We start from the raw sequence: 18,964 nt of genomic DNA, 5'->3' as shown, positions 1-18,964 counted from the left end.
CCTCGCTGAGATCCTCCGTGATAATTGGGTCTCTGGCCAAGGTGACCATGCGTAAGGGCCGTTGGAGGATGTGCTCCAGGTCGGTGAGTAAGTCCGTCAGGAACGCAGTTCCCGACAGGGCTGAGGCAGGTAACGGTTCAACATTACTTTCACTGGCCAAAGGAGACTCCCCCGGGGGGGCACGCTCTACAGTGGCGGCCTCCATCTCGACGTCAGTAGCAGTTGCTTGTTGGGCGCTTGATGAGGACATGGTGGTAAAGAGGAAAGAAGGTGGGGCACGTAATCTAATGAGATAAGATAAATGAGGCATCCAGTCACATGACCTCGGATCTCTCTCAGCATTGTCACGTGACACCGAACTCCTCGGCATGGCGTCATATGTCGCAATCGCCATGACGCCATATTGTGTGCTCGAGAGGAGCTCCGTCTCTGTGGGTTATTATTAGGCAGCCAATCAGGATAATTGGGACATGTCGTACGATTGTAGCACTGACCAGTAGAATAGCGTGTGACTCGCTTAGGTAGTACTGTACAGTAGCATGGCAATCCTGTATATAGGGACCAACGAGACGAGGAGGAGACCTCAGTCTTATTCTCCTTCGTCCTCCACTACCATCACAGAGGGGTCTTACCAGACACTCTCAGTGTGCTATATATCTAGTATCATCCTCATTTGTGATAGTGCCTCTCGCCTCGCCAGTAAGTCTCACTTTGCGACTAGCGACTCGGCCTCGTTAGTGGGCACGTCGTACCGCCACAGCTCATCGCTGTAGGCTCTCAGCCAGGAGACCCTCAAGGGGACTCCTTATTTTGGTTGTCTATCTTTGTCATCGGCGTGCCGTGACAGTAACGCATCAATTAACTTGACAGACTGTGATCAAAACCCAGCATTCACTTCTGCTTTGGCAAAGATATCCGGATACCCTGGATCGTGAATGCTAATGGTTTATGATAGGTCTCAACAGTCGTCCATACTATGGGGCCCTCCTTGTATGACTCACGCAATATATACATTCACTGGAATTGGCATAAGCATCAGTAAGAAGGCTTCACCTGATGGAACGGTGCACCCAAGGCACAGACTGTAAGGGCAGAGTTTAGCGCTTGGTTGATGATTTACATAATATCTCAGATAGCCTACCGCATGATACAAGAGCGCATATAACCTGTACAAGAATGAACTGTAATAGAGAGAAGAATCGTAGAAGCGATTGCTCACCATGCTTACGACGAGAGCTAATTTCAGGCTGTGTCGTCTTTCGGCCAACACTAAAGTAATCAACAGTTAATAAAGAGCTCTTGGATTATGCAATAAAAATGTGCATGTCCAGATCGTGCGCATGTAGTAACTTGAATTAGAGTAAGTTCGGTGAATAAGCATTTCATATTGAACACAAAGATACCATTGTACAATGAGGACCATTACCGCCTATTAGTGTTCATGACTAAACGAGCAGCATGAGGGAAGTTTAACAATCACCGCTAGTGAGTATTCGATCTAAGGTAATTCGTCAATTAAGTGAGTACAATCATATTCCAAGAAATCCTGACCGACGTATCACTATCTTTTACATCAGCGATTTAGCGATAACTTTATCACGGCGACTCACCCGAAGAGAATATTATGTCCGATAAGATTAGCATGGCCAGCGATCAGATACTGCCAGACTATCTGTGTACTTGTGAGAGAGCACATGACGCTCGCAGCATAAGAAGTACCTTGATATCAACGATAGTTGTCGCCGTATCCATGGACCTATCATGCTTGCTTCGCCGCAATGAACCACTGATCTCCGCAACTGATGAAGACTCACCATAATATCGCCACCTGTTCAAGCGTCAGAGGCGATTAGAGCAATTCGCTGTTATGCAGACACATACCAGGCTCCGCAGCGATGACCTGTCTTTGCGGTAGTGCCACATATAATACATGACCTGTGCACATGTGCAACCATAGAAACTGAAAATAATGGATGTGAGTGCAGGAACATAGGTGTCGAAACGCATCGAGTCGCACAGCTGCGAGAATAAAAGATAAGGATGGCGCCTGAAGAATCGCCCAGGTGAAGGTTGAATCCGATCATTTTTCAGCTTTAGGTTCGACAAAGAAACGGTGAACTAGGGTGGCTGAAACACAGCTCTGGAAGATTGCTTATATGCGGCTCGTGCATTCAGTTTGATGGCCACCGGGAAGTTGGAACCACTCACCGCCGGTCATTCTCCGTTTATTTTTGCTGCATTCACTCCAGGGAAAGTATGCACGAAGATCAAACCATCTCGGATAAGTCCGACGGCGACCCTTCTGATTGATCAAATTTGTGGCGAATGCTACGAGACTGATGTGTCAAAGCTGTGAGCCCTACCAGCAGTCAGTATGCATCGGATGTTTGATGTATCATGCTGGCCGTGCAAACACGAACCGGGTTTCCGGGTTGATGTACCATCTTTGCGCGTCTTCAAGCTTCAAGCCTGAAGGCCTGATGCATCAAGACATGGCGCCGCGGCAGTTGAGCTCTTTTCCCCTTTGATACATCAACGCGCAGTTCCTCACGACGGATTCCGATGCTTCTGATTCGAACTGGCCATCAATGCCTTCTAATGCGCTCTCCTTTTTCTGTGTATGCCTTCAAGTGTTTCTGTCTGTGATCACGCGGGTGCCGCCGTTTGAGCTCTCCCTCCTTTGATACATGATCAATGTGCAGTTCCTCACGACGGCCTCCGATGCTTTTGGTTCGGGCCAGCGCTCACGCGGCCAGATTGACTTGTGATGGACGAAGATGCAGGCAGGTACTGTCACGCGGACATTCACATCAGTCTCGTCTTTCATCGCAATGTTAGAGAAGATTTGAAAGGTGTATGCAGGCAACAGGACATGGCTCTGCCTATAGGTCACAATAGCTCGGTTTAGGGATGTACGAGTCGGACACGACCGACTCCCAGATCAAGAGGGAGATCCAGAAGATGCAAACTCGTCGTGCTCAGAGTCCACAGTAACGACGGTGTCAAGCGGAGAGTCGCCGGTGGGTTGCGCTGTAGAGAGGAGTAAACCACTCGTAACGTCTGTCATGTGAGGCACGTAGTGATGGCGAGCGTTTAATCTGGAGTAGGCTGTGAACAAGCTTGATCATCGTGAGGACCTCGGCGTTGGCACGTACATTGCGAGTAGCGAGTTCACATAGACTGAGTACCCCAGCCTTCTCATCAGTCCAAATCCGGTGAGAAGCTTTGATTAAAGTGCGAACCTTTGCTTCCTGGGAGGTGGAAGATGGACCAGTAGACACTGTCCTTGGAAAAGGTGACGAACTGGACGGGCGGCATCACATCAGCCTAAACAGAAGGGTACTCGCCAGTAAAGAGTGTATCTACAGTAATAAGCGTCATAACCTGTATAAGGCTGTGATAGGATGGGGTCCCGGTCAGGCATGCGACATTAAGAAAAGGAAGGTACCTACGTTGTCAAGATTCCGCGGTTTATCGCGTGTACTTTGAGCCTGTGGATGAATTTGTCCATACTGCAAACGTAGTACGACTGTTTGCAAGCAGAAACACCACGATTCCGTTCCTTACTCACTAGCTTGAACTGCTACTTTGTGCACTACTTAACTTGAACATGAGTGTGGCTGAGATAAATACGTCCACAATGGAGGCCGTGGTAATCTGCACAACAGCTGCTTTCTGGGAGCATAGTTCTCAGTGATGATGATATAAGCTTAGGCTACACGCGCATGTACCTCTGCCCTCGCAAACACATTCGGAAATCCTGGGTCGTGAATTCTATAACATGGGAGAAATACATCAGCAAGCACGGTGATTTCTCTAGCTATCCATTTAACTCACGCAACGTATACACACACTGGTATTTCATTGTAAAGTTGAGCGTCGGGCGGCCTTTCATATAACGAGAGAACGTACCAAATCCGCAGACTACAATAGTGGATCAGCACCTCAGCCATTCATATCACACGTCGCTCAGACATACCGCAAGAGATAACAGCACATGTGACCTAGATCGGGGTGAGTGGTCAGCGCGGGATTTCTTTGCGAACGCATAACCTTACCATACTGCCAATGAGAGGGACGTTGTATCGTTTGCTAGATAAGACTTGATATGTATGAACATAGCTATTAAGATATATCTCATGGCGTAGTGATGAGAATCTAGGACGTACGCGTCCATATTGTACGCATGTAGAAGCTATGTGCAAACGTTGGATACGTTACGATATGCGAGGATAAATGCGACAGACCATTGTACAATCAGGACCATTATCGCCTTGATTGATCATAACATCTGTTTGAACATTGCCCAATGCCAATAGATACCATCGACGTACCGAAAGTGCATATTCAATCTAATGACATGATCAAAGCGATAACAAGAGTACGTGATTAGAATACTAACAGACGTGTCACTGCAGCGCGCATCAGCGTAACATTCACCAACATTTCATAGTCGCTTACCTGAAGAGAACATTATCCCCGGTCAAATCTGCATGACCGGATATCAGATACCTCCAGATGATCTGCCGATCGCTCAGCAAGCGTGCCACGTATATCTCGCTCAATTAGAGGGTACCTTTACATCCACAATTGTAGCGGCGGTATCCAGGAACCTATACACATAGTGTTAGAGGTTTTGCAATGTAGTTGCAGAAATGCCATAAGGGACGCACCATAGAACTGCAACCTGTAATTGAACAGCAGTCAGCAACATCCAAAACGACTGATGAATCGTGATATATCTGCACATACCAAAAGCTGCAGTGACAGCCTGTCGCCGTGATAGTACCATGAATAATACAGGACCTGGGCGCAGGTAGAAGCATATAGGCTATTGACCGATGTGTTAGAACTGCAAAGTGAAGATGCGAGCAAGACAGACATCTGCGCAAATAGAATTCCAACATAGGTAACACCTAACGAACTGCCTATATCAAAACCAGTCATTTTGGGGCAGATAAACGGTGAGCGGGAACAGGTAGGGCAGCTTTCAGCATTTATGAGCACCAGAAGATTCGTATCACGGGCAACGGCCACCGCCAAAGTGCCTCTCCCGTCTCTTACACGACCTTCAGAGAGATCCACCCGGTTCGGAAAGCAAAATAGAAGTGACACAGCCCAATGCAGACGCATGTCAAGCCATCTGTCAAAGCTTGACAGATATCTGGCAGAAGCGAGGTCAACCTTCCCGAGCTTCCCACAAATCATTGGTGTCATGTAAGAGGGTGCACCAGTTAAAGCATCGAAACGCATCAATGATGGCGTCGTTCTGGACACCATCTGCATGCACTGCAGCGTTGAGCTCGGGAGGGCCCGAACAAGCGGCCTTATCCGCCGCATCGCCTTTCGGTCGAAGTGCGTGCCGAGAAGCTCTCTCCATACCTGTCAGTCAAGGGTAGCACGACATGGGCTGTGTGCAATCGCGCCAAACCACTACGAGTCCCCTTCGTTGCAAATTCTTCATCAATCTGAAGGCGATCAGAGCAACGATAGAAGTTCAAGATCAGTCCGATTCTTGACATGCCATGTTAAAGTTCTCGGAAAAAAACAGAGTTGATAAGAGGCAGTCAACGGGAGAGAAGAGACGCTCTTACCTCTACCGCGAGGGCGTTACGGTTCGGACACACGTCCCAGCTTATGTGTAGACATCGCCGCAGCAGGAGCGCTCGTCTGATTGAGTGCCAGCAGTTGACGGCCCAGTATCATGTCAGTTTTATGCACAGTTGCCCCAACCAGCGCATGCAAAATAGCCAGACAGATTTGTTGGGCCATGACTGCATGTCTTAGTGGACGAGGGAATATACGCGTAATTCATGTTGGTCGCCAGGCCTTCTCGTCTTCGCTAGCTAAGGCACCGGTGAGAGTTTGAGGCACCGAGAGACCCCAGATAGCCTACTGTATCTCAAAATCTATAGTTTGTGAATAGACTCGCCCGTCTCGAAGAAAAGGCCGGGCAGCAAGCTCGACAGATGCCATCATGTCTTGAAGCAGGGGGTTTTCCGCCCGACACGTGGCTACTGAATTTGACTCTGTTACATAATTAGTCAAAGCTTAGACGCAAGCCACTCGAGCGTGATCATTTCGTTGGAATGGCAAAGTAAACATGTGTTCAGTTCGACAGAGTCCTTTCCGTCCGTTGCAAATTGGCAATGATGTATCGCTGTAATCGTTGTTCATCAACCTGCAGAGAACATCGAAGAGCCTGCATTGCGATGCAAGCCTTGTGGGGCATTCATCGAGGAGCGAGGTCATTATTTGGCGTGGCCGAGTACTTGTGCAAGTAAAACCAGCTCGATAGCCGGTCGCGTGCGTCTAATTATGTGACTGCTGTGGCGCAAACATCCTGAAAAGGAAGGTATCGTGGTTCCGGAGCTATGTACCGCCGCCCTGCGACGAGTCGGCTGGCCTTACAATTGGATCAGTGCCGCAACTGCGAAGGATCATCGATCAACAGCCGCCTGCCCCTTTCATGCAGTGCAGACAGAAGTCTCCACAGTTCAAGACACCACATCCCGGCACACCAGCGCAAACTTATGCAAAATTCAAACGGTCGACCGTCGTATATACATTTTTTTTTGCTTCATTCTTCATGGGTCCATACGTGAGAAGGGATTGTACACATTCCACCCACACCGTAAAACCTTCCTCGATGAACTCATAGACGCGTTACATATCGTGTTTTCAACAGACAGGTGACTACGTTGAGCTTTAGTGAAACGCAATGATTTGAGTAGGTGAAAGAAAGACTGCTCACCGAGATTTACTCAATATCCTCGAATTGGGCTCCGTCCAGTGTATGACAGCCTCCTGCGTCCGTATTCGTTCCTGGATTCTCTTCCACGCGAACAATGCCCACGTAGTCCTTGAGCTGATCCTGGAACTCTCGCGATACGCCTGTGCACCACGAGAGAATGAGCTCTTGCACAGGCGCCACGAGATGGCGCTGCTCTAGACATTCCAATAGAAGGTCTCGATATCCATCTAAGGAGAAATCGACACCCCTCATGTCAAGCGCACGAAGTTCAGGAAGAAAGCAGCCGGAAGAGTTCTTCGCATCCTTCGCAGGATGGACAGAAGAGAGCACGTGTAGGATGGATGAGAACTCCAAGTACTGTGCGAATCTGCACACTCGTAGGATTTGAAGCTTGTTGAACTGAGCCAGAATATTAGACCAGAGATTCTCGTCGATGCTAGGGTATAGATTAGGGCTAGTTCCGATAATCTGCCAGCGCCGCACTTCGAGGACTAGTTCATGTGCATTGGTGAACTTGCGTATGGTGCACAGAGACTCCATCCACCGTACATATGCATAGTCATAGCGACGCCGTTTCTCGAGGCCGATGTCCACATCTACCTTCGCCGAGTCGTAATCGGGATTTTGAATGGCCGCTCCAACGACCACTTCCGCATGACTCAAGATCTCCAATCGAAAAGTTTCTGGGCTATCGATGATGAACACATGAAGACAATGGGAATCGGGCATTGAAGCGGTTGCGGAGGCCAAGCTTAGCGCGAAGGCATCGGCTTCGTCATGACGACTCGAAAACGAAGCCCGCAGCGTGAGTTCGCGGAGAGCAGGAAGGTGGGAATGGAGAAAGATTCGCAAGAGCTTCGACAGAGAGTCAATGATACGAAGGGAGCGCAAGTTATGTAGCGTGAGTATTTCGGGACCCAGTTGTGCTTGTTCGCTCCACAGAGGGTGCACCTTGACGAGGGCGAATGTCTCCAGATGAGGTAATCCTCTCAGAACATGCACAACCTGACTCATGCTCGGTGGCACGCGCGGTCCCAGCATGTACTCGAAAGTCAGGTGTTGTAGGGACAATAGGGGGGCGATGTTTTGCCAAGGCAGAGAAAGATTCTGCACTCGAAGGGACCTCAGGTGAGCGGCCTGTATAAATAGTCTTGCAATTGAGCCGTCGGTATCAGCGTATTTGATTTGTTGAGAGTTTTCCAGACCCAGAGACTTCATGTGACAACCCGCTCCCGCATCGACAAGCGCGTTAATGGCTTTTTCGATGTCGTCCCGACCAGCTCGAAGTTGTAATGAAGCGATCTGTGGAGATTTTTCAAGCACCAGATGCCATGACTCGACAGTGGTCGGCCGAACGTCTGCGACCACCGACAGCGTGTGCTGTTGCGCACAGTCAAGAATAAAGTTTGTAAATTCCTTGTTGGTCGGCAATTTGTTGATGACGCTCCAAAGGTAAGCATGAGACTGCACAACTTCGCGCCATCTGCGACACACTTGCATGACGTTGAGCAGGTGGTATGGTCGGGGGAGATCGACATCGTTCTTGACAGCGTCATCGTGAATCTCTTCGAAGGCCTTGCCGAGAAGCTCGTCGGGTAGATCGTCGATTGTCTTCTGCACACGCTCATGACGGCAGTTGCTCGGGTCCGATGGAGAGGGCGCGACTTCGATGGCGGGACCCTCATCATGATGAGCGATAGTCGGAGACGGCCCGCTACTAGACGGGGCCTGTAAAGTGGAGTGCTTGCGAGAAAGAGGAGAGGTCATGACGGTTGGGAAAGGGACACGAGAAGAGTAAGGTGGCAGATATAGGGTGGTTCGTGCAGGGCCATGGAACGTGTTCGCTAGGATCACGTGTAGCCACAAGACACCCGCTTGTTGTTGGACACAGGCCACAGTGGCTTATAGCCCCGATTGGCCTCAACTGTATTGACATTCTTCCACACGCGGTGGCACAGAAGTTGACTTCTGTGGCGGACTGCCTTTGAAAAACGCTTGGGCCAGTACGCGTGGGCCTACCAAAGCGAAGGTCCTGCATCATCAAAAGAATCAACACCCTTGGCCATGCGTCTCGAATTCGTTGAATCCCCATCAATATAGGAGAAACTGTGCTAACCTTGGAGGCCCTGCGCGATGTGAGCGACGGGCGGCTCTAGGCAACGTTTTTCTTCAAAGTGGCCAAGCGCCTTTCACCTACCTACCTTCAACGAGTGGCATGCGAGGAAATGATTGTTGCCATGCAAGAGTTTGAGGAATAGGGTCTGAATTTCGGTGTTCAGCGACGATAGTCCATGGAGTGAGTACAACGTTACCCACCATGACCGCTGAACGCAGGCGCAAGGGACTCTATTCTGATATCAAATCGTTGGCAGTGACATCTGGATCATAGTGCCCTTTGTTTCAGCCAAGGAATCGAGTTTTCATCGGGCAGACGTCTGAGCGCGGCCATACCATGGTAACGTTCAATTGTCTTGCTCTATTCCCGCGTACCTCTGACGACGTCAGCAGGTCTGTTAAGTTATAACATTCCTAGATTTTCGAACGCGCATCTGGATATGTGTTGATCATCTCCGCATCTCTCGAATTGACAGCTGACTGACCTGCGAAACAATCAGGCAGAGCACTTGCCCCTGGTAGCGAAACAACTTGACATTGGCAAGCCTACTGCAACACGCCGAGGTCATATCAATACCAGCGGAGTGTCTTTCCCAGAACTTTCTAGATGAGGAGCACCGTCGACACAATGAAATTCATACCGCATCGCATGGTCGTCAATACACGGTCCACGAACTATGAGGAGCTGATGAGTGTTTAATAATGTTCGAAGCGTCAACTTACGTTGGTAACGCGAGCGGACACTTGCATGACTGAACTACGAATGAGGCAACAGGCAAGGGCAGTTAACGTGGTATCTGCTCCTCAAGGTCGGCGCATTCGCATTGACGCATATGAAGGTCAATTCTTCGCAAGACTATAAGCGCAGCCAATGTTACTCTATCGTTGTGAAAGGGACATATGCGCCCGCTCATCCCTCTGACTGGTTCAGGCCTAAACAATGGAACGACGGTACTGCCTGCGTCCATATCTACAGTAATCATCAAGCTGCATAGTGCAACTGTGAGTATCTTACAAGACGATAAGAGTAAGTTAAAACTCACATCGTTATTAGGCTCGCACGGGGATAACTTCATATCAATGATGCGCCCGCTTTCTTCGAGAATCGACACTGCGCCCAGAACCTGCATGGTGTGTCAACGCAGAAATGACATACTTCTTCGCACGTTTCGTGAGCTCGACTGTGCAGGAATCGAGGAAAAGGGACGTGAAGTGCAATTGCAAAGTTCGCAACACCTACCAGCATACTGCTCGCCCAGCTGTATGACCTGGCGAATTTCTTCTTGTTTGAAGATCTCTGATCCGTCCTCGGACTCGAGGAAGGCAGCCATATTTCTTTTTATCATGATATACTGATCGTTGCGCCTCGCTGTGTATTTCCGACTCATTTATGACGTCCTAGCGAAGACAAAGCTCGTTTGAGGAAATCATTGAGCGTTGCCGACTTACACGTCGATTGTCCTGAGCTCTGATCATGAGCACGGTTGCAAGTAGTTCAGGGGAGATCTCGGCAATCAGCGATGCCAATACATGGCTGCTGGCATCGCCAACGACCAACCAACTATCCAGTGCCTCTTCACCTACTCGTCTCGCGTTCTGCATCCTGCCCTCGTCGACGTCTGCATAAAAGTTCCACCACGTTCCACCCCGGCTTATAACACCCGCACGCTTGACGCCGAGGAGGTGTCTTCAGGCGCACAGTTGACGCCAAATACTAATAGGACTCCTGTCTCGTTACCTCCCTGGCATCTTCTTCGATACTACTACCATGTCTCAGATCGCCGACGTTCCTGCTGCATTCTCGCCGTTGGTGAAATTGAACTTGCCCCCTCCTGAAGAATACCGCAAGCGCAAGGTCGCGCTCATCTCCGGTGAATTGTTCGCATGTCCGGAGGGCACGTTGATGATGCTGACGATTGCTGCGTACAGGTATTACTGGGCAAGATGGATCATACTTGTGAGTGTCAGCACTTTGTGATTGTCTGGAAAGCCGTGCCTCGGGACTCGCGTGACATGCGTGAACGTTGCAGCTTATAAGCGCTACAGGACCGAGCTACTCCTGTCGAAGGGCTATGAGGTCCACGGCATCATCCGTCGCTCTTCAAGCTTCAACACGAGCCGTCTGCACCATCTTTACTCAGACCAACACGAACGTACGTGCCCGCCCCTGTTAACTCCACATGCCGCTCAACTTCCCGCAGGGCCCAACAAGTTCAAGTTGCACTACGGCGACCTAAGCGACAGCACGAATCTCGTGTACATCATCGCACAGGTACAGCCGACCGAGGTGTACAACCTCGGCGCGCAGTCGCACGTCAAGGTCTCGTTCGAGATGGCCGAGTACACGGGCAATGTCGACGGACTGGGCACGCTTCGCCTGCTCGACGCGATCCGGACGTGCGGGCTGGACAAGCATGTGCGCTTCTACCAGGCGTCGACGTCCGAGCTCTATGGCAAGGTTGTCGAGACACCCCAGAGCGAGACGACCCCCTTCTATCCACGCAGCCCGTACGGCGTCGCGAAGCTGTACGCGTTCTGGATCACCGTCAATTACCGCGAAGCATACGGAATGTATGCTTGCAACGGCATCCTCTTCAATCACGAGAGTCCGCGTCGGGGGCGGACGTTTGTCACGCGCAAGATCTCGCGCGCGGCTGCAGACATCTCGTTGGGCAAGCAGTCCTGCCTCTACCTCGGTAATATAGACGCGCAGCGTGACTGGGGACACGGTGAGGATTCTTCCTGGAACAATATATGCGCTTATATTCACATTTCCCACAGCTGCTGACTACGTAGAGGGGATGTGGCGAATGCTGCAGCAGGACGGCCCGGAGGACTTCGTCCTCGCCACAGGTGAGACGCACCCTGTCCGCGAGTTCGTCGAGAAGGCGTTCGGCCTACTTGGCATGGAGATCAAGTAAGTAGTCACGATTCAATCACCGTCGTCCTTGGCTGACGCCTGCACGATAGATGGCGAGGCTCCGGGACAAACGAGGAAGGCATCGACGCTAAGACAGGCAAGGTGGTCGTCAAGGTCGACCCGGGGTATTTCCGTCCCGCTGAAGTCGAGTGCGTCTGTTTCTCTGTCTCCGTGATGCAATTATCAAATTGACATGACTCCTTTCTCCCCCTAGCCTTCTGCTCGGAAACCCTGCAAAAGCCGAGCGCCTGCTCGGCTGGAAGCGCAAGGTCGACTTCGACTCGCTCGTGAAAGAGATGGTAGAGGCCGATCTGAAAGCGGCGAAGTCACTCGTTGAGGATCAGAACTGAGCGAACGGCTGAGCACGGTTCTTGCTTGGATACGGACTTAAAGAGCAAGCGTCTAGATACCAAAGAAATGGTGTCGTATGTAGTAGATATGCATACTAGTATCTATGTAATATCTAGTTGAACCCTGCATCCGTCCGCGACACGTAAGAGCCGCTTGGTAGTATTTTCGACCTCACGCGTTAAAGAGACATTATTAGGCTGTCCCAACGGTCGAGTATCGACACAAACTTCTCGACCTAGTGGCTTCATCTAGGGCCTAGGCATCTTGGGAGCGGAAGCTATGCGGCAACAGTACCGTCCATTGATTCATACAAGCATTACAAACAACATGCGAAGTATACAAAGGACCGTAATTGAATCAAGAATGATTGGGAAACAAAGACGGCTGCATTTTCGTACCAGTTGATTCTGCGAGCTGTTTTTCTGGCCCGATTGGGGAACCTATCCTCGAGCTAAAGGCCGGCGAATACTGCAGCGGGTCGCCCATGCGGACTGGCACGTTGTCACAATGCACCCATTCGCATGAGCGACCGCGGAGCGTGGTCGGTAGCATTCTGACACTGAACAGAAAAACATGAGTAAGAAGATTATCACTCGAGGTGAATGTCCACAAGTTATACAGACTGTCAGCCTTGCCGTCCAACTGGTTGAATCCTCCCTTTACTTGCACTCTGAATTGTGTTCGACTTGTTTTCGCGGTTGTTGATCCTGCCCGTTCATCTGTTGTATTGATACCAGGGTATCTGAATCATTGCAGATAGAGCCAGTTGTCCTGCTGCTGTGATCATGCTTTGTTGCGGAAGAGGATAGTCCGGCTGAGGAGTAAACCACACTTCCGCAGCCAGACTCACGATGCAACCCACACTCTGGTTTGATGATGGTGAGCAGTGAGATGAGGATGGTAAGCAGTGAGAGAGCAGTGTACAGTAAAGAGCAGCACGCGGTCCGAACCGTACCGGGCATCATCTACTAACGCTCGAAACAGAACCTGCGCCTCATTCTCCTCGGACCTCGGTGACTGTACCTTCTCTTCCCATTTGCGACGTCCAACCTTCCTTGCCTGCAACATGTCTGTCATTCTAGTCACTGGAGGTACTGGTCTCGTGGGCAAGGCTATTCAGCATGTTATCGAGACAGAGCCGGAGGGGTCGCGCTTTGGGAAGAAGCCCGGCGAACGGTGGATATTCGTCGGCTCCTCTGAAGCTGATCTGAGGTGAGGTGGCTAAGTCAATGTGCCACGCATGTCTTGCTGAGGGCCCGAGGACGAGCTAGGGATCAGGAACAGACGAAGAAGTTGTTTGAGAAGTACAAGCCGACCCATGTTATTCACCTCGCCGCGTTCGGTGAGATCGCATACTATTGAGACAGCACAGGATCGCCAGCTCATATCGCGCAGTTGGCGGCCTTTTCAAGAACATGAAGTACAAGGTACTGCCTTATTAAACACCGTGGATGGCGCAAGGTCTCATTGGCATGCGCTGCCCCTAGCTCACGTTCCTGCGGGACAACATCCTCATCAACGATAACGTCCTCCACAATGCATACCTGAACAATACAAAGAAGGTCATCTCATGTCTCTCAACATGTGTCTTCCCGGACAAGGTCACGTATCCGCTGGACGAGACCAAGATCCACCTGGGCCTGCCGCACGAGAGTAACTTCGGGTATGCACATTCGAAGAGAATGGTGGATGTCCAGAACCAGTGCGTTTCTCAGCTAATGCGGCCTTTCATGTGTGCTTATAATGTGCAATCAAGTGCATACAAGGACCAGTATGGTTGCAACTTCACTTCGGCTATCCCGACCAATGTGTTCGGCCCCAACGACAACTTGTGCGATGTGTAATCTTTGCTACCCCCATGTCCTCGCTAATCATAACGTTCATGCAGCGAGTTGGAGGGCTCACATGTCATCCCAGGCCTGATCCACAAGTGCTATCTCGCGAAGAGTACGTCTGTATCCGAAACAGGGGATTCGTAGTATCTGATTTTGTCGCAGAGAATGGCACTCCATTCGTCGTATCCGGTACTGGGAAACCGCTACGGCAGTTCATCTACTCCTACGATCTTGCCAAGCTCTTCATCTGGCAGCTTCGCGAGTACGACGACGTCGAGCCTGTCATCCTCTCAGGCGAGTCTAACATCCACATCGTGAGCAAGTCTGCCATAATTGACCGAATGCTGTGCAGTTGGTGAGGATGAGGAGGTGAGCATCAAGGAAGTTGCGGATGCAATTGTCAAGGCGATGGACTACAAGGGCGAGTACACGTTCGACACAACCCGCGCAGACGGGCAGTTCCGCAAGCCGGCATCGAACAAGAAGCTGCTGTCGCTCATTGGTGACTTCCAGTTCACGCCGTTCGATAAAGGTACGTGGTACCCGGTCCCTTTTGACGCGTCGTGCCTTATGCTCATGCATGCTCTCCGCAGCCCTGAATGACACGGTGAAATGGTTCAATGAGAACTACGACAGCGCCAGGACAGGCGCGAAGCCGGTAGCTTGAGAGGTTTACGGTGAACATTCGGACTGTCTATCTCACGCGGTGTGACGATGCTTGTGTATTGTGAACGGCCACTTGTTTGCATGGACAATATCGATTAGGCTCGGATCATCCAGTGGATGCGTTGTGCCTTTCACTCAATAACCTCTCAGTATAGCAAGCTGCCGTCAAGTGTGCAAATAATCGATAAAAGGATTAACGGAGTGCCTACAAAGGTAGCTGTAATAGAAAGGACTTTGTTCAGGTATGGCGTCTATCTTCGAGATCGGCGTTCTTGGGCGGTACGGTGTCGAAGGGAAGGGAAAAGGCTTCGTAAAACCACGACTTAACCAGTTGACGGTTGTGCCCGCCCTCGATTGGTCCATCAGAGTTACCAGGCCAATCGATGTCCTGATTACGCAGCACAGGATAGAGCACCTCCCCAGCTTTCCCCGCCCAATCGAAGTCGACCACCCTGATCTTCGCAGTACTCTTACGGCCCTTCGATCTGACTAGCTTGCGCTCATCATCGACTTGCAGCATGATGTTAACAGGCCTTAGATCACCGTGCACGACTTGATTGTCCTCCAATATCCCCACTAGATGTTGTAACGATCTCCGAATGGCCCTCTTGTCTTTGTTGGAGGCATTGCCGCGCGAAAAGTTGTACAAGGTGGTCCAAGTCAGTGATTGAAGATACTCCATAATATACGCACACGGAGCTCCTTCATAGCGTGCATAACCGTAGAGGGAAGGCGCAAAGTGGTGGCGTGCCAGCAGACGGTGCACGTCCTCACCATAGGGTTCATTGACCAACTTCACGAGTACCGGTAATGCAGAATGCTTCGATGAAGACAGTGAGGCAGCAAATAGAAGTCGATTGTCCTTCTGACCAGAAATGTTTTCCGTGAAGGTGAGACTGCCTTGCGTGCCTCCGCCTTCATATAATGTGCATGATGTATAAATAAGAGGAGTGGACGCAGGAATGAGGTAGGCGAGTGTGGCTTTCCCTCTTTCAACAATGACTTTGTCTCATTCAGCAGGCTATAAGGCAGTATCAGAAATGGCCGCAAATGGAAGGCATCGTGGGTGTTACACACTTCTTTGATGCAGATATGCCTTGGGATAGCGCATACAACAAAGTTGCAACCTTCTGCTGCCGTACGTTTGTGTCGTCATTCAGCATGAAAATTCCATCACTCAGTGGTTCCACGATGGTTCTTCGTCCATCATGGAAACCGCCCGCGATGAACAACAGAGTTCCTGTCCGTTAATCATTAGATGTCCACGCGTGAATGCATACTGACGTTCATGACACATACCAAGCACACACACCAGAAACGTTGGCGCACCCTGTTCCAGAAATGCCTTCTCGGACGGTTCTTTCTTCTCGCGCAACTTCTTGACTGCAAGGTCATAATCACGCGTTATCTGCATATAGACATCGCCACCTCCTTCACCCATCTCCCACTTGTCCTCACGCAGGCAAATTACTATGAGATCCTCCCACAACAATGCACGATTCACCTTGCCATGATGGGAATCTACCTTCACTTTCACCAAATGTTCGAATTTCCACCTATCCCCATCCGAAAACAGCGGGAAGAAACATGTGTCGAATGTCTCTGAGCGTTGGGTTTCGTTATCAAATGCCTTTCCCATCTCTGCGCACAAAGTCGCAGCGACGCGAGTAGCAGAGTCTGCAGTGGCTGATCCCTTGGGAAGCGGCTTGTGAAGGTTTAGCGTAAACTGGCGGAAAACATTGTGCAGCATGCGCAATGGAAGGCCCTTGGCTGCAGGAGGACGAAGGCATAGAATACGGACATCTGTGTATTGCGTCTTGCGCCAGCCTTCTGGGCCTGCCTTGCCAAACATAGAGGGTGAAGGGAGTTTGTCCTCCAGGACACGTTTCTGCAGCACGCTGAAGCGGATATATTTATGATTATACGTCTCCAGCCTTAGCCCTATGCTACGTCAAGGCCGTGTCGTAAAAGAGATGAGGACACACTCACTGTGCTCTTTTGGTGCATTTTCTGGTATCTCCAGACGATGATCGAGCAAGGACCGGTCATAATCGTCCCAGTCTGCGTCCCATGCGATAGTCAGCGCTATTGCAAGATGCCAATCCTCCATGACGCGGCGATTGGTGTCTGCTGGTAGACCCATTTCTTTGAGCCGCGAAAGTGTTTCTAATGTAAAATTGCTCAGCCCGTATACAGCAATCCATATGCAAGGGCAACAAATACCTCTCAAAGGGCTTAACAACTTTTCCATGCCTTGCGCCGCATCCACAGCTTTCTGCATGATGTCCATTTCATGGGTCTTCCTTATCTTATTCGGTGAAGCCGGTATCTCATCGCTGGGACGTTTAGACGTTCTTGTAGAAGAGGAAATACTGTGTTCAGGTATCGAGTCAAGAGAAGAGGAAGTACTGTATCCGGGTTTCGAGCTGCGCGACGTCGATGCCATTACTGAAGGTGTTGTGTTACGATCATTGTCGTAACCTCCATTTCAGAGGCTCCTAGGCAAGGAGACCCAGACTGCTCCACTATATACCATTACCATATACGGACTTACCACGTGGCTACCATAGGGTACCCACGCCACCAAGGGACATTCGAACATCCCTCGAACATGTACAAGTCACGTGACCCTATGTCACGATGACATCATAGATCTAGACCAGGTAGGTGCACTGAGGCCCCTACGGACTCGTCTGGACTTAGCTACGTCATAGCACGCCATAGCACGCCACTATGACCTAATCTTGTGTATTAGGGTATCGCTGGGCTTACCCCCGGTACCAGGGGTCCCACCCCTCTAATATATATACTGGCTCGAGCTGGGGCCTAACCCCCAGTTTCGAGTTAGACCTTCACCCCTTCTACTTGAGCCAGAGGACCTTGGTGGGTCAGGCGAGAGTTAGAGTGCGCGGGTTCTTTAGGCCCTTAACATAACTCGAAACTGCTCCTTTAGGGCTGTGGGTATCGGTAGCCGCCTCAGTCCGGACTTCTCATTGGCGACCACTATACCACCTTCCACTCGCTGCGGTCGCCCAGGTCGTATGCACACTACTCGTCGGACACAAGGCAGTCAGCCCCGGCAAGGCATTCGTTAGCCGCTTCAAGGCACCCTCTTCGTTCCTCGACAAAGCCAAGGCATGGCGACCTCGAGCACTCGGCGACATCCAGGCAGGATCCGCCAACGACCAAGATGCTTCGAACAACCCGCAGGCAGCGGACTCCGACATCGACGACTCAACCACCCAGGCAGGGCAGAGCACGGTCATCGCGACCACTCACCACCCCTCGATGCAGGCAGCGTCGAGGGACCCCAGAGAGTAGGATCTCCCCCACAGTAGGCAGGCAGCCATGCGAAACCAAAGCCACATGGGTCAACTGCCCAGGCTGGAGTGCCGAAGGTTCCACCAGGGGCACCGTCCTCCTTGCATCAGGGCAAAAACAACCGAAGAGATTGCCAGAGCCCTTAGGCGGTGAGGCATCCTAGGGGCGCCGCCCCAATGAAATAAACGAGCGCATGACAAGTCGGAATAAAGGCCTTAAACAAGCCTCCGCAAAAGTCGGCAGAAGGCTTCAGCCGTGACCTGTCACAAACCTTGCCGTGATCTCTGGCGTAAGAGGACTCCACGGAACTGGGCAGTTAAAACCTATCGGGGCACAGAGGGCTGGAGAGCCTGACGACAGTGCAACGAGCTCGGGCGGAGGGGCGCAGTACTCCTTAAAAGGGTACCGCTACGAGGCAACACCACAGCTAAAGTGCACCGGTGACCTTGACGGTGGAGCTGCCAAGCCCATAAAAAATATCCTTGGCCATAGCTGCCATGTGAAACGGACAGTTTACTGTCTAATGGCGAAAGCTGACCCATGGGACGACCTTTTAAAGTCTCATCACGGTGACTCAGTGAGATAGCCATCACAACGTATGAGCTCCACAAAAAAGGGCTTCCGTTAAATGCTGTAGGACAGCAATCATCTGGACTGCATCAGCATGACCTGCGTAACCTCGGGTGTCGAGGGACTAAACACACCTGCTCAGTGCCAAAGCGGCACCAGGAACAGCCTTCATCCCCGCTGTAAACCTGACTTGTTAGGGGATTAGTTATTCGTAGCCACGTAGTACATAGGCATATTGTGGCGGAACGAACTGTCGGAACACTCGGTTGGAATGACCGGTGAACCAGGGTATCAGAAGACCCTCGGGAGTTGTTGGACACTGGCAGCGTAATAATCAAAGGCTGTTAAGACCCTCCCGCGACTGCGGACTGCTCAGTATTGCCTCCGTAGTTATAAGTAGCTAGCACTAGCAAGTTGGCCGATGAAGACTTC

At 50.8% G+C, this 18,964-nt stretch overlaps 6 protein-coding genes across 6 annotated transcripts; 3 read left to right on the top strand and 3 right to left on the bottom strand.

Moving 5' to 3' along the window:
* Window positions 1–2,833: 2,833 nt before the first annotated feature.
* Window positions 2,834–4,947, bottom strand: LAESUDRAFT_815980 (uncharacterized protein; the record flags this gene model as incomplete). Its single annotated transcript, XM_040914734.1, has 20 exons — window positions 2,834–3,098; window positions 3,156–3,180; window positions 3,243–3,303; window positions 3,367–3,394; window positions 3,453–3,512; window positions 3,572–3,675; window positions 3,732–3,774; window positions 3,838–3,853; window positions 3,913–3,924; window positions 3,980–4,004; window positions 4,059–4,102; window positions 4,170–4,195; window positions 4,248–4,273; window positions 4,335–4,352; window positions 4,403–4,412; window positions 4,462–4,523; window positions 4,577–4,613; window positions 4,674–4,687; window positions 4,753–4,831; window positions 4,883–4,947. 20 exons carry the CDS (start codon window positions 4,945–4,947, stop codon window positions 2,942–2,944), a joined length of 912 nt encoding a protein of 303 aa, XP_040759104.1. The 3' UTR covers window positions 2,834–2,941.
* Window positions 4,948–6,554: 1,607 nt separating this feature from the next.
* Window positions 6,555–8,784, bottom strand: LAESUDRAFT_752736 (uncharacterized protein). Its single transcript, XM_040911742.1, has 2 exons — window positions 6,755–8,784; window positions 6,555–6,696 (listed from the first exon to the last, which is right to left on the bottom strand). The coding sequence occupies exon 1, from the start codon at window positions 8,519–8,521 to the stop codon at window positions 6,761–6,763; it is 1,761 nt and encodes a 586-aa protein (XP_040759103.1). The 5' UTR covers window positions 8,522–8,784; the 3' UTR covers window positions 6,555–6,696; window positions 6,755–6,760.
* Window positions 8,785–10,402: 1,618 nt separating this feature from the next.
* On the top strand, window positions 10,403–12,307 carry LAESUDRAFT_686881 (GDP-mannose 4,6-dehydratase). The gene is made up of 7 exons (XM_040905937.1): window positions 10,403–10,740; window positions 10,799–10,826; window positions 10,916–11,022; window positions 11,071–11,598; window positions 11,651–11,786; window positions 11,840–11,938; window positions 12,004–12,307. The coding sequence occupies exons 1-7, from the start codon at window positions 10,638–10,640 to the stop codon at window positions 12,137–12,139; spliced, it is 1,137 nt and encodes a 378-aa protein (XP_040759102.1). The 5' UTR covers window positions 10,403–10,637; the 3' UTR covers window positions 12,140–12,307.
* Window positions 12,308–13,145: 838 nt separating this feature from the next.
* On the top strand, window positions 13,146–15,039 carry LAESUDRAFT_815976 (NAD(P)-binding protein). The gene is made up of 9 exons (XM_040914733.1): window positions 13,146–13,352; window positions 13,412–13,482; window positions 13,536–13,567; window positions 13,628–13,842; window positions 13,897–13,971; window positions 14,029–14,087; window positions 14,138–14,269; window positions 14,328–14,507; window positions 14,569–15,039. Exons 1-9 carry the CDS (start codon window positions 13,207–13,209, stop codon window positions 14,640–14,642), a joined length of 984 nt encoding a protein of 327 aa, XP_040759101.1. The 5' UTR covers window positions 13,146–13,206; the 3' UTR covers window positions 14,643–15,039.
* Window positions 14,518–16,784, bottom strand: LAESUDRAFT_798037 (uncharacterized protein; the record flags this gene model as incomplete). The annotated part of the gene is made up of 3 exons (XM_040913984.1): window positions 14,518–15,461; window positions 16,167–16,582; window positions 16,631–16,784. The coding sequence occupies 3 exons, from the start codon at window positions 16,782–16,784 to the stop codon at window positions 14,880–14,882; spliced, it is 1,152 nt and encodes a 383-aa protein (XP_040759100.1). The 3' UTR covers window positions 14,518–14,879.
* Window positions 16,785–16,923: 139 nt separating this feature from the next.
* Window positions 16,924–17,962, top strand: LAESUDRAFT_763855 (uncharacterized protein; the record flags this gene model as incomplete). Its single annotated transcript, XM_040913338.1, has 2 exons — window positions 16,924–17,095; window positions 17,595–17,962. The coding sequence occupies 2 exons, from the start codon at window positions 16,924–16,926 to the stop codon at window positions 17,960–17,962; spliced, it is 540 nt and encodes a 179-aa protein (XP_040759099.1).
* Between the last annotated feature and the right edge of the window lie 1,002 nt (window positions 17,963–18,964).

This window comes from Laetiporus sulphureus, assembly GCF_001632365.1.
Source record: "Laetiporus sulphureus 93-53 unplaced genomic scaffold LAESUscaffold_62, whole genome shotgun sequence".
NCBI classification, from domain to species: Eukaryota; Fungi; Basidiomycota; class Agaricomycetes; order Polyporales; family Laetiporaceae; genus Laetiporus; species Laetiporus sulphureus.
The sequence above is the reverse complement of the archived record's forward strand: the minus strand, read 5'-3'. Positions and strand labels throughout refer to the sequence as shown.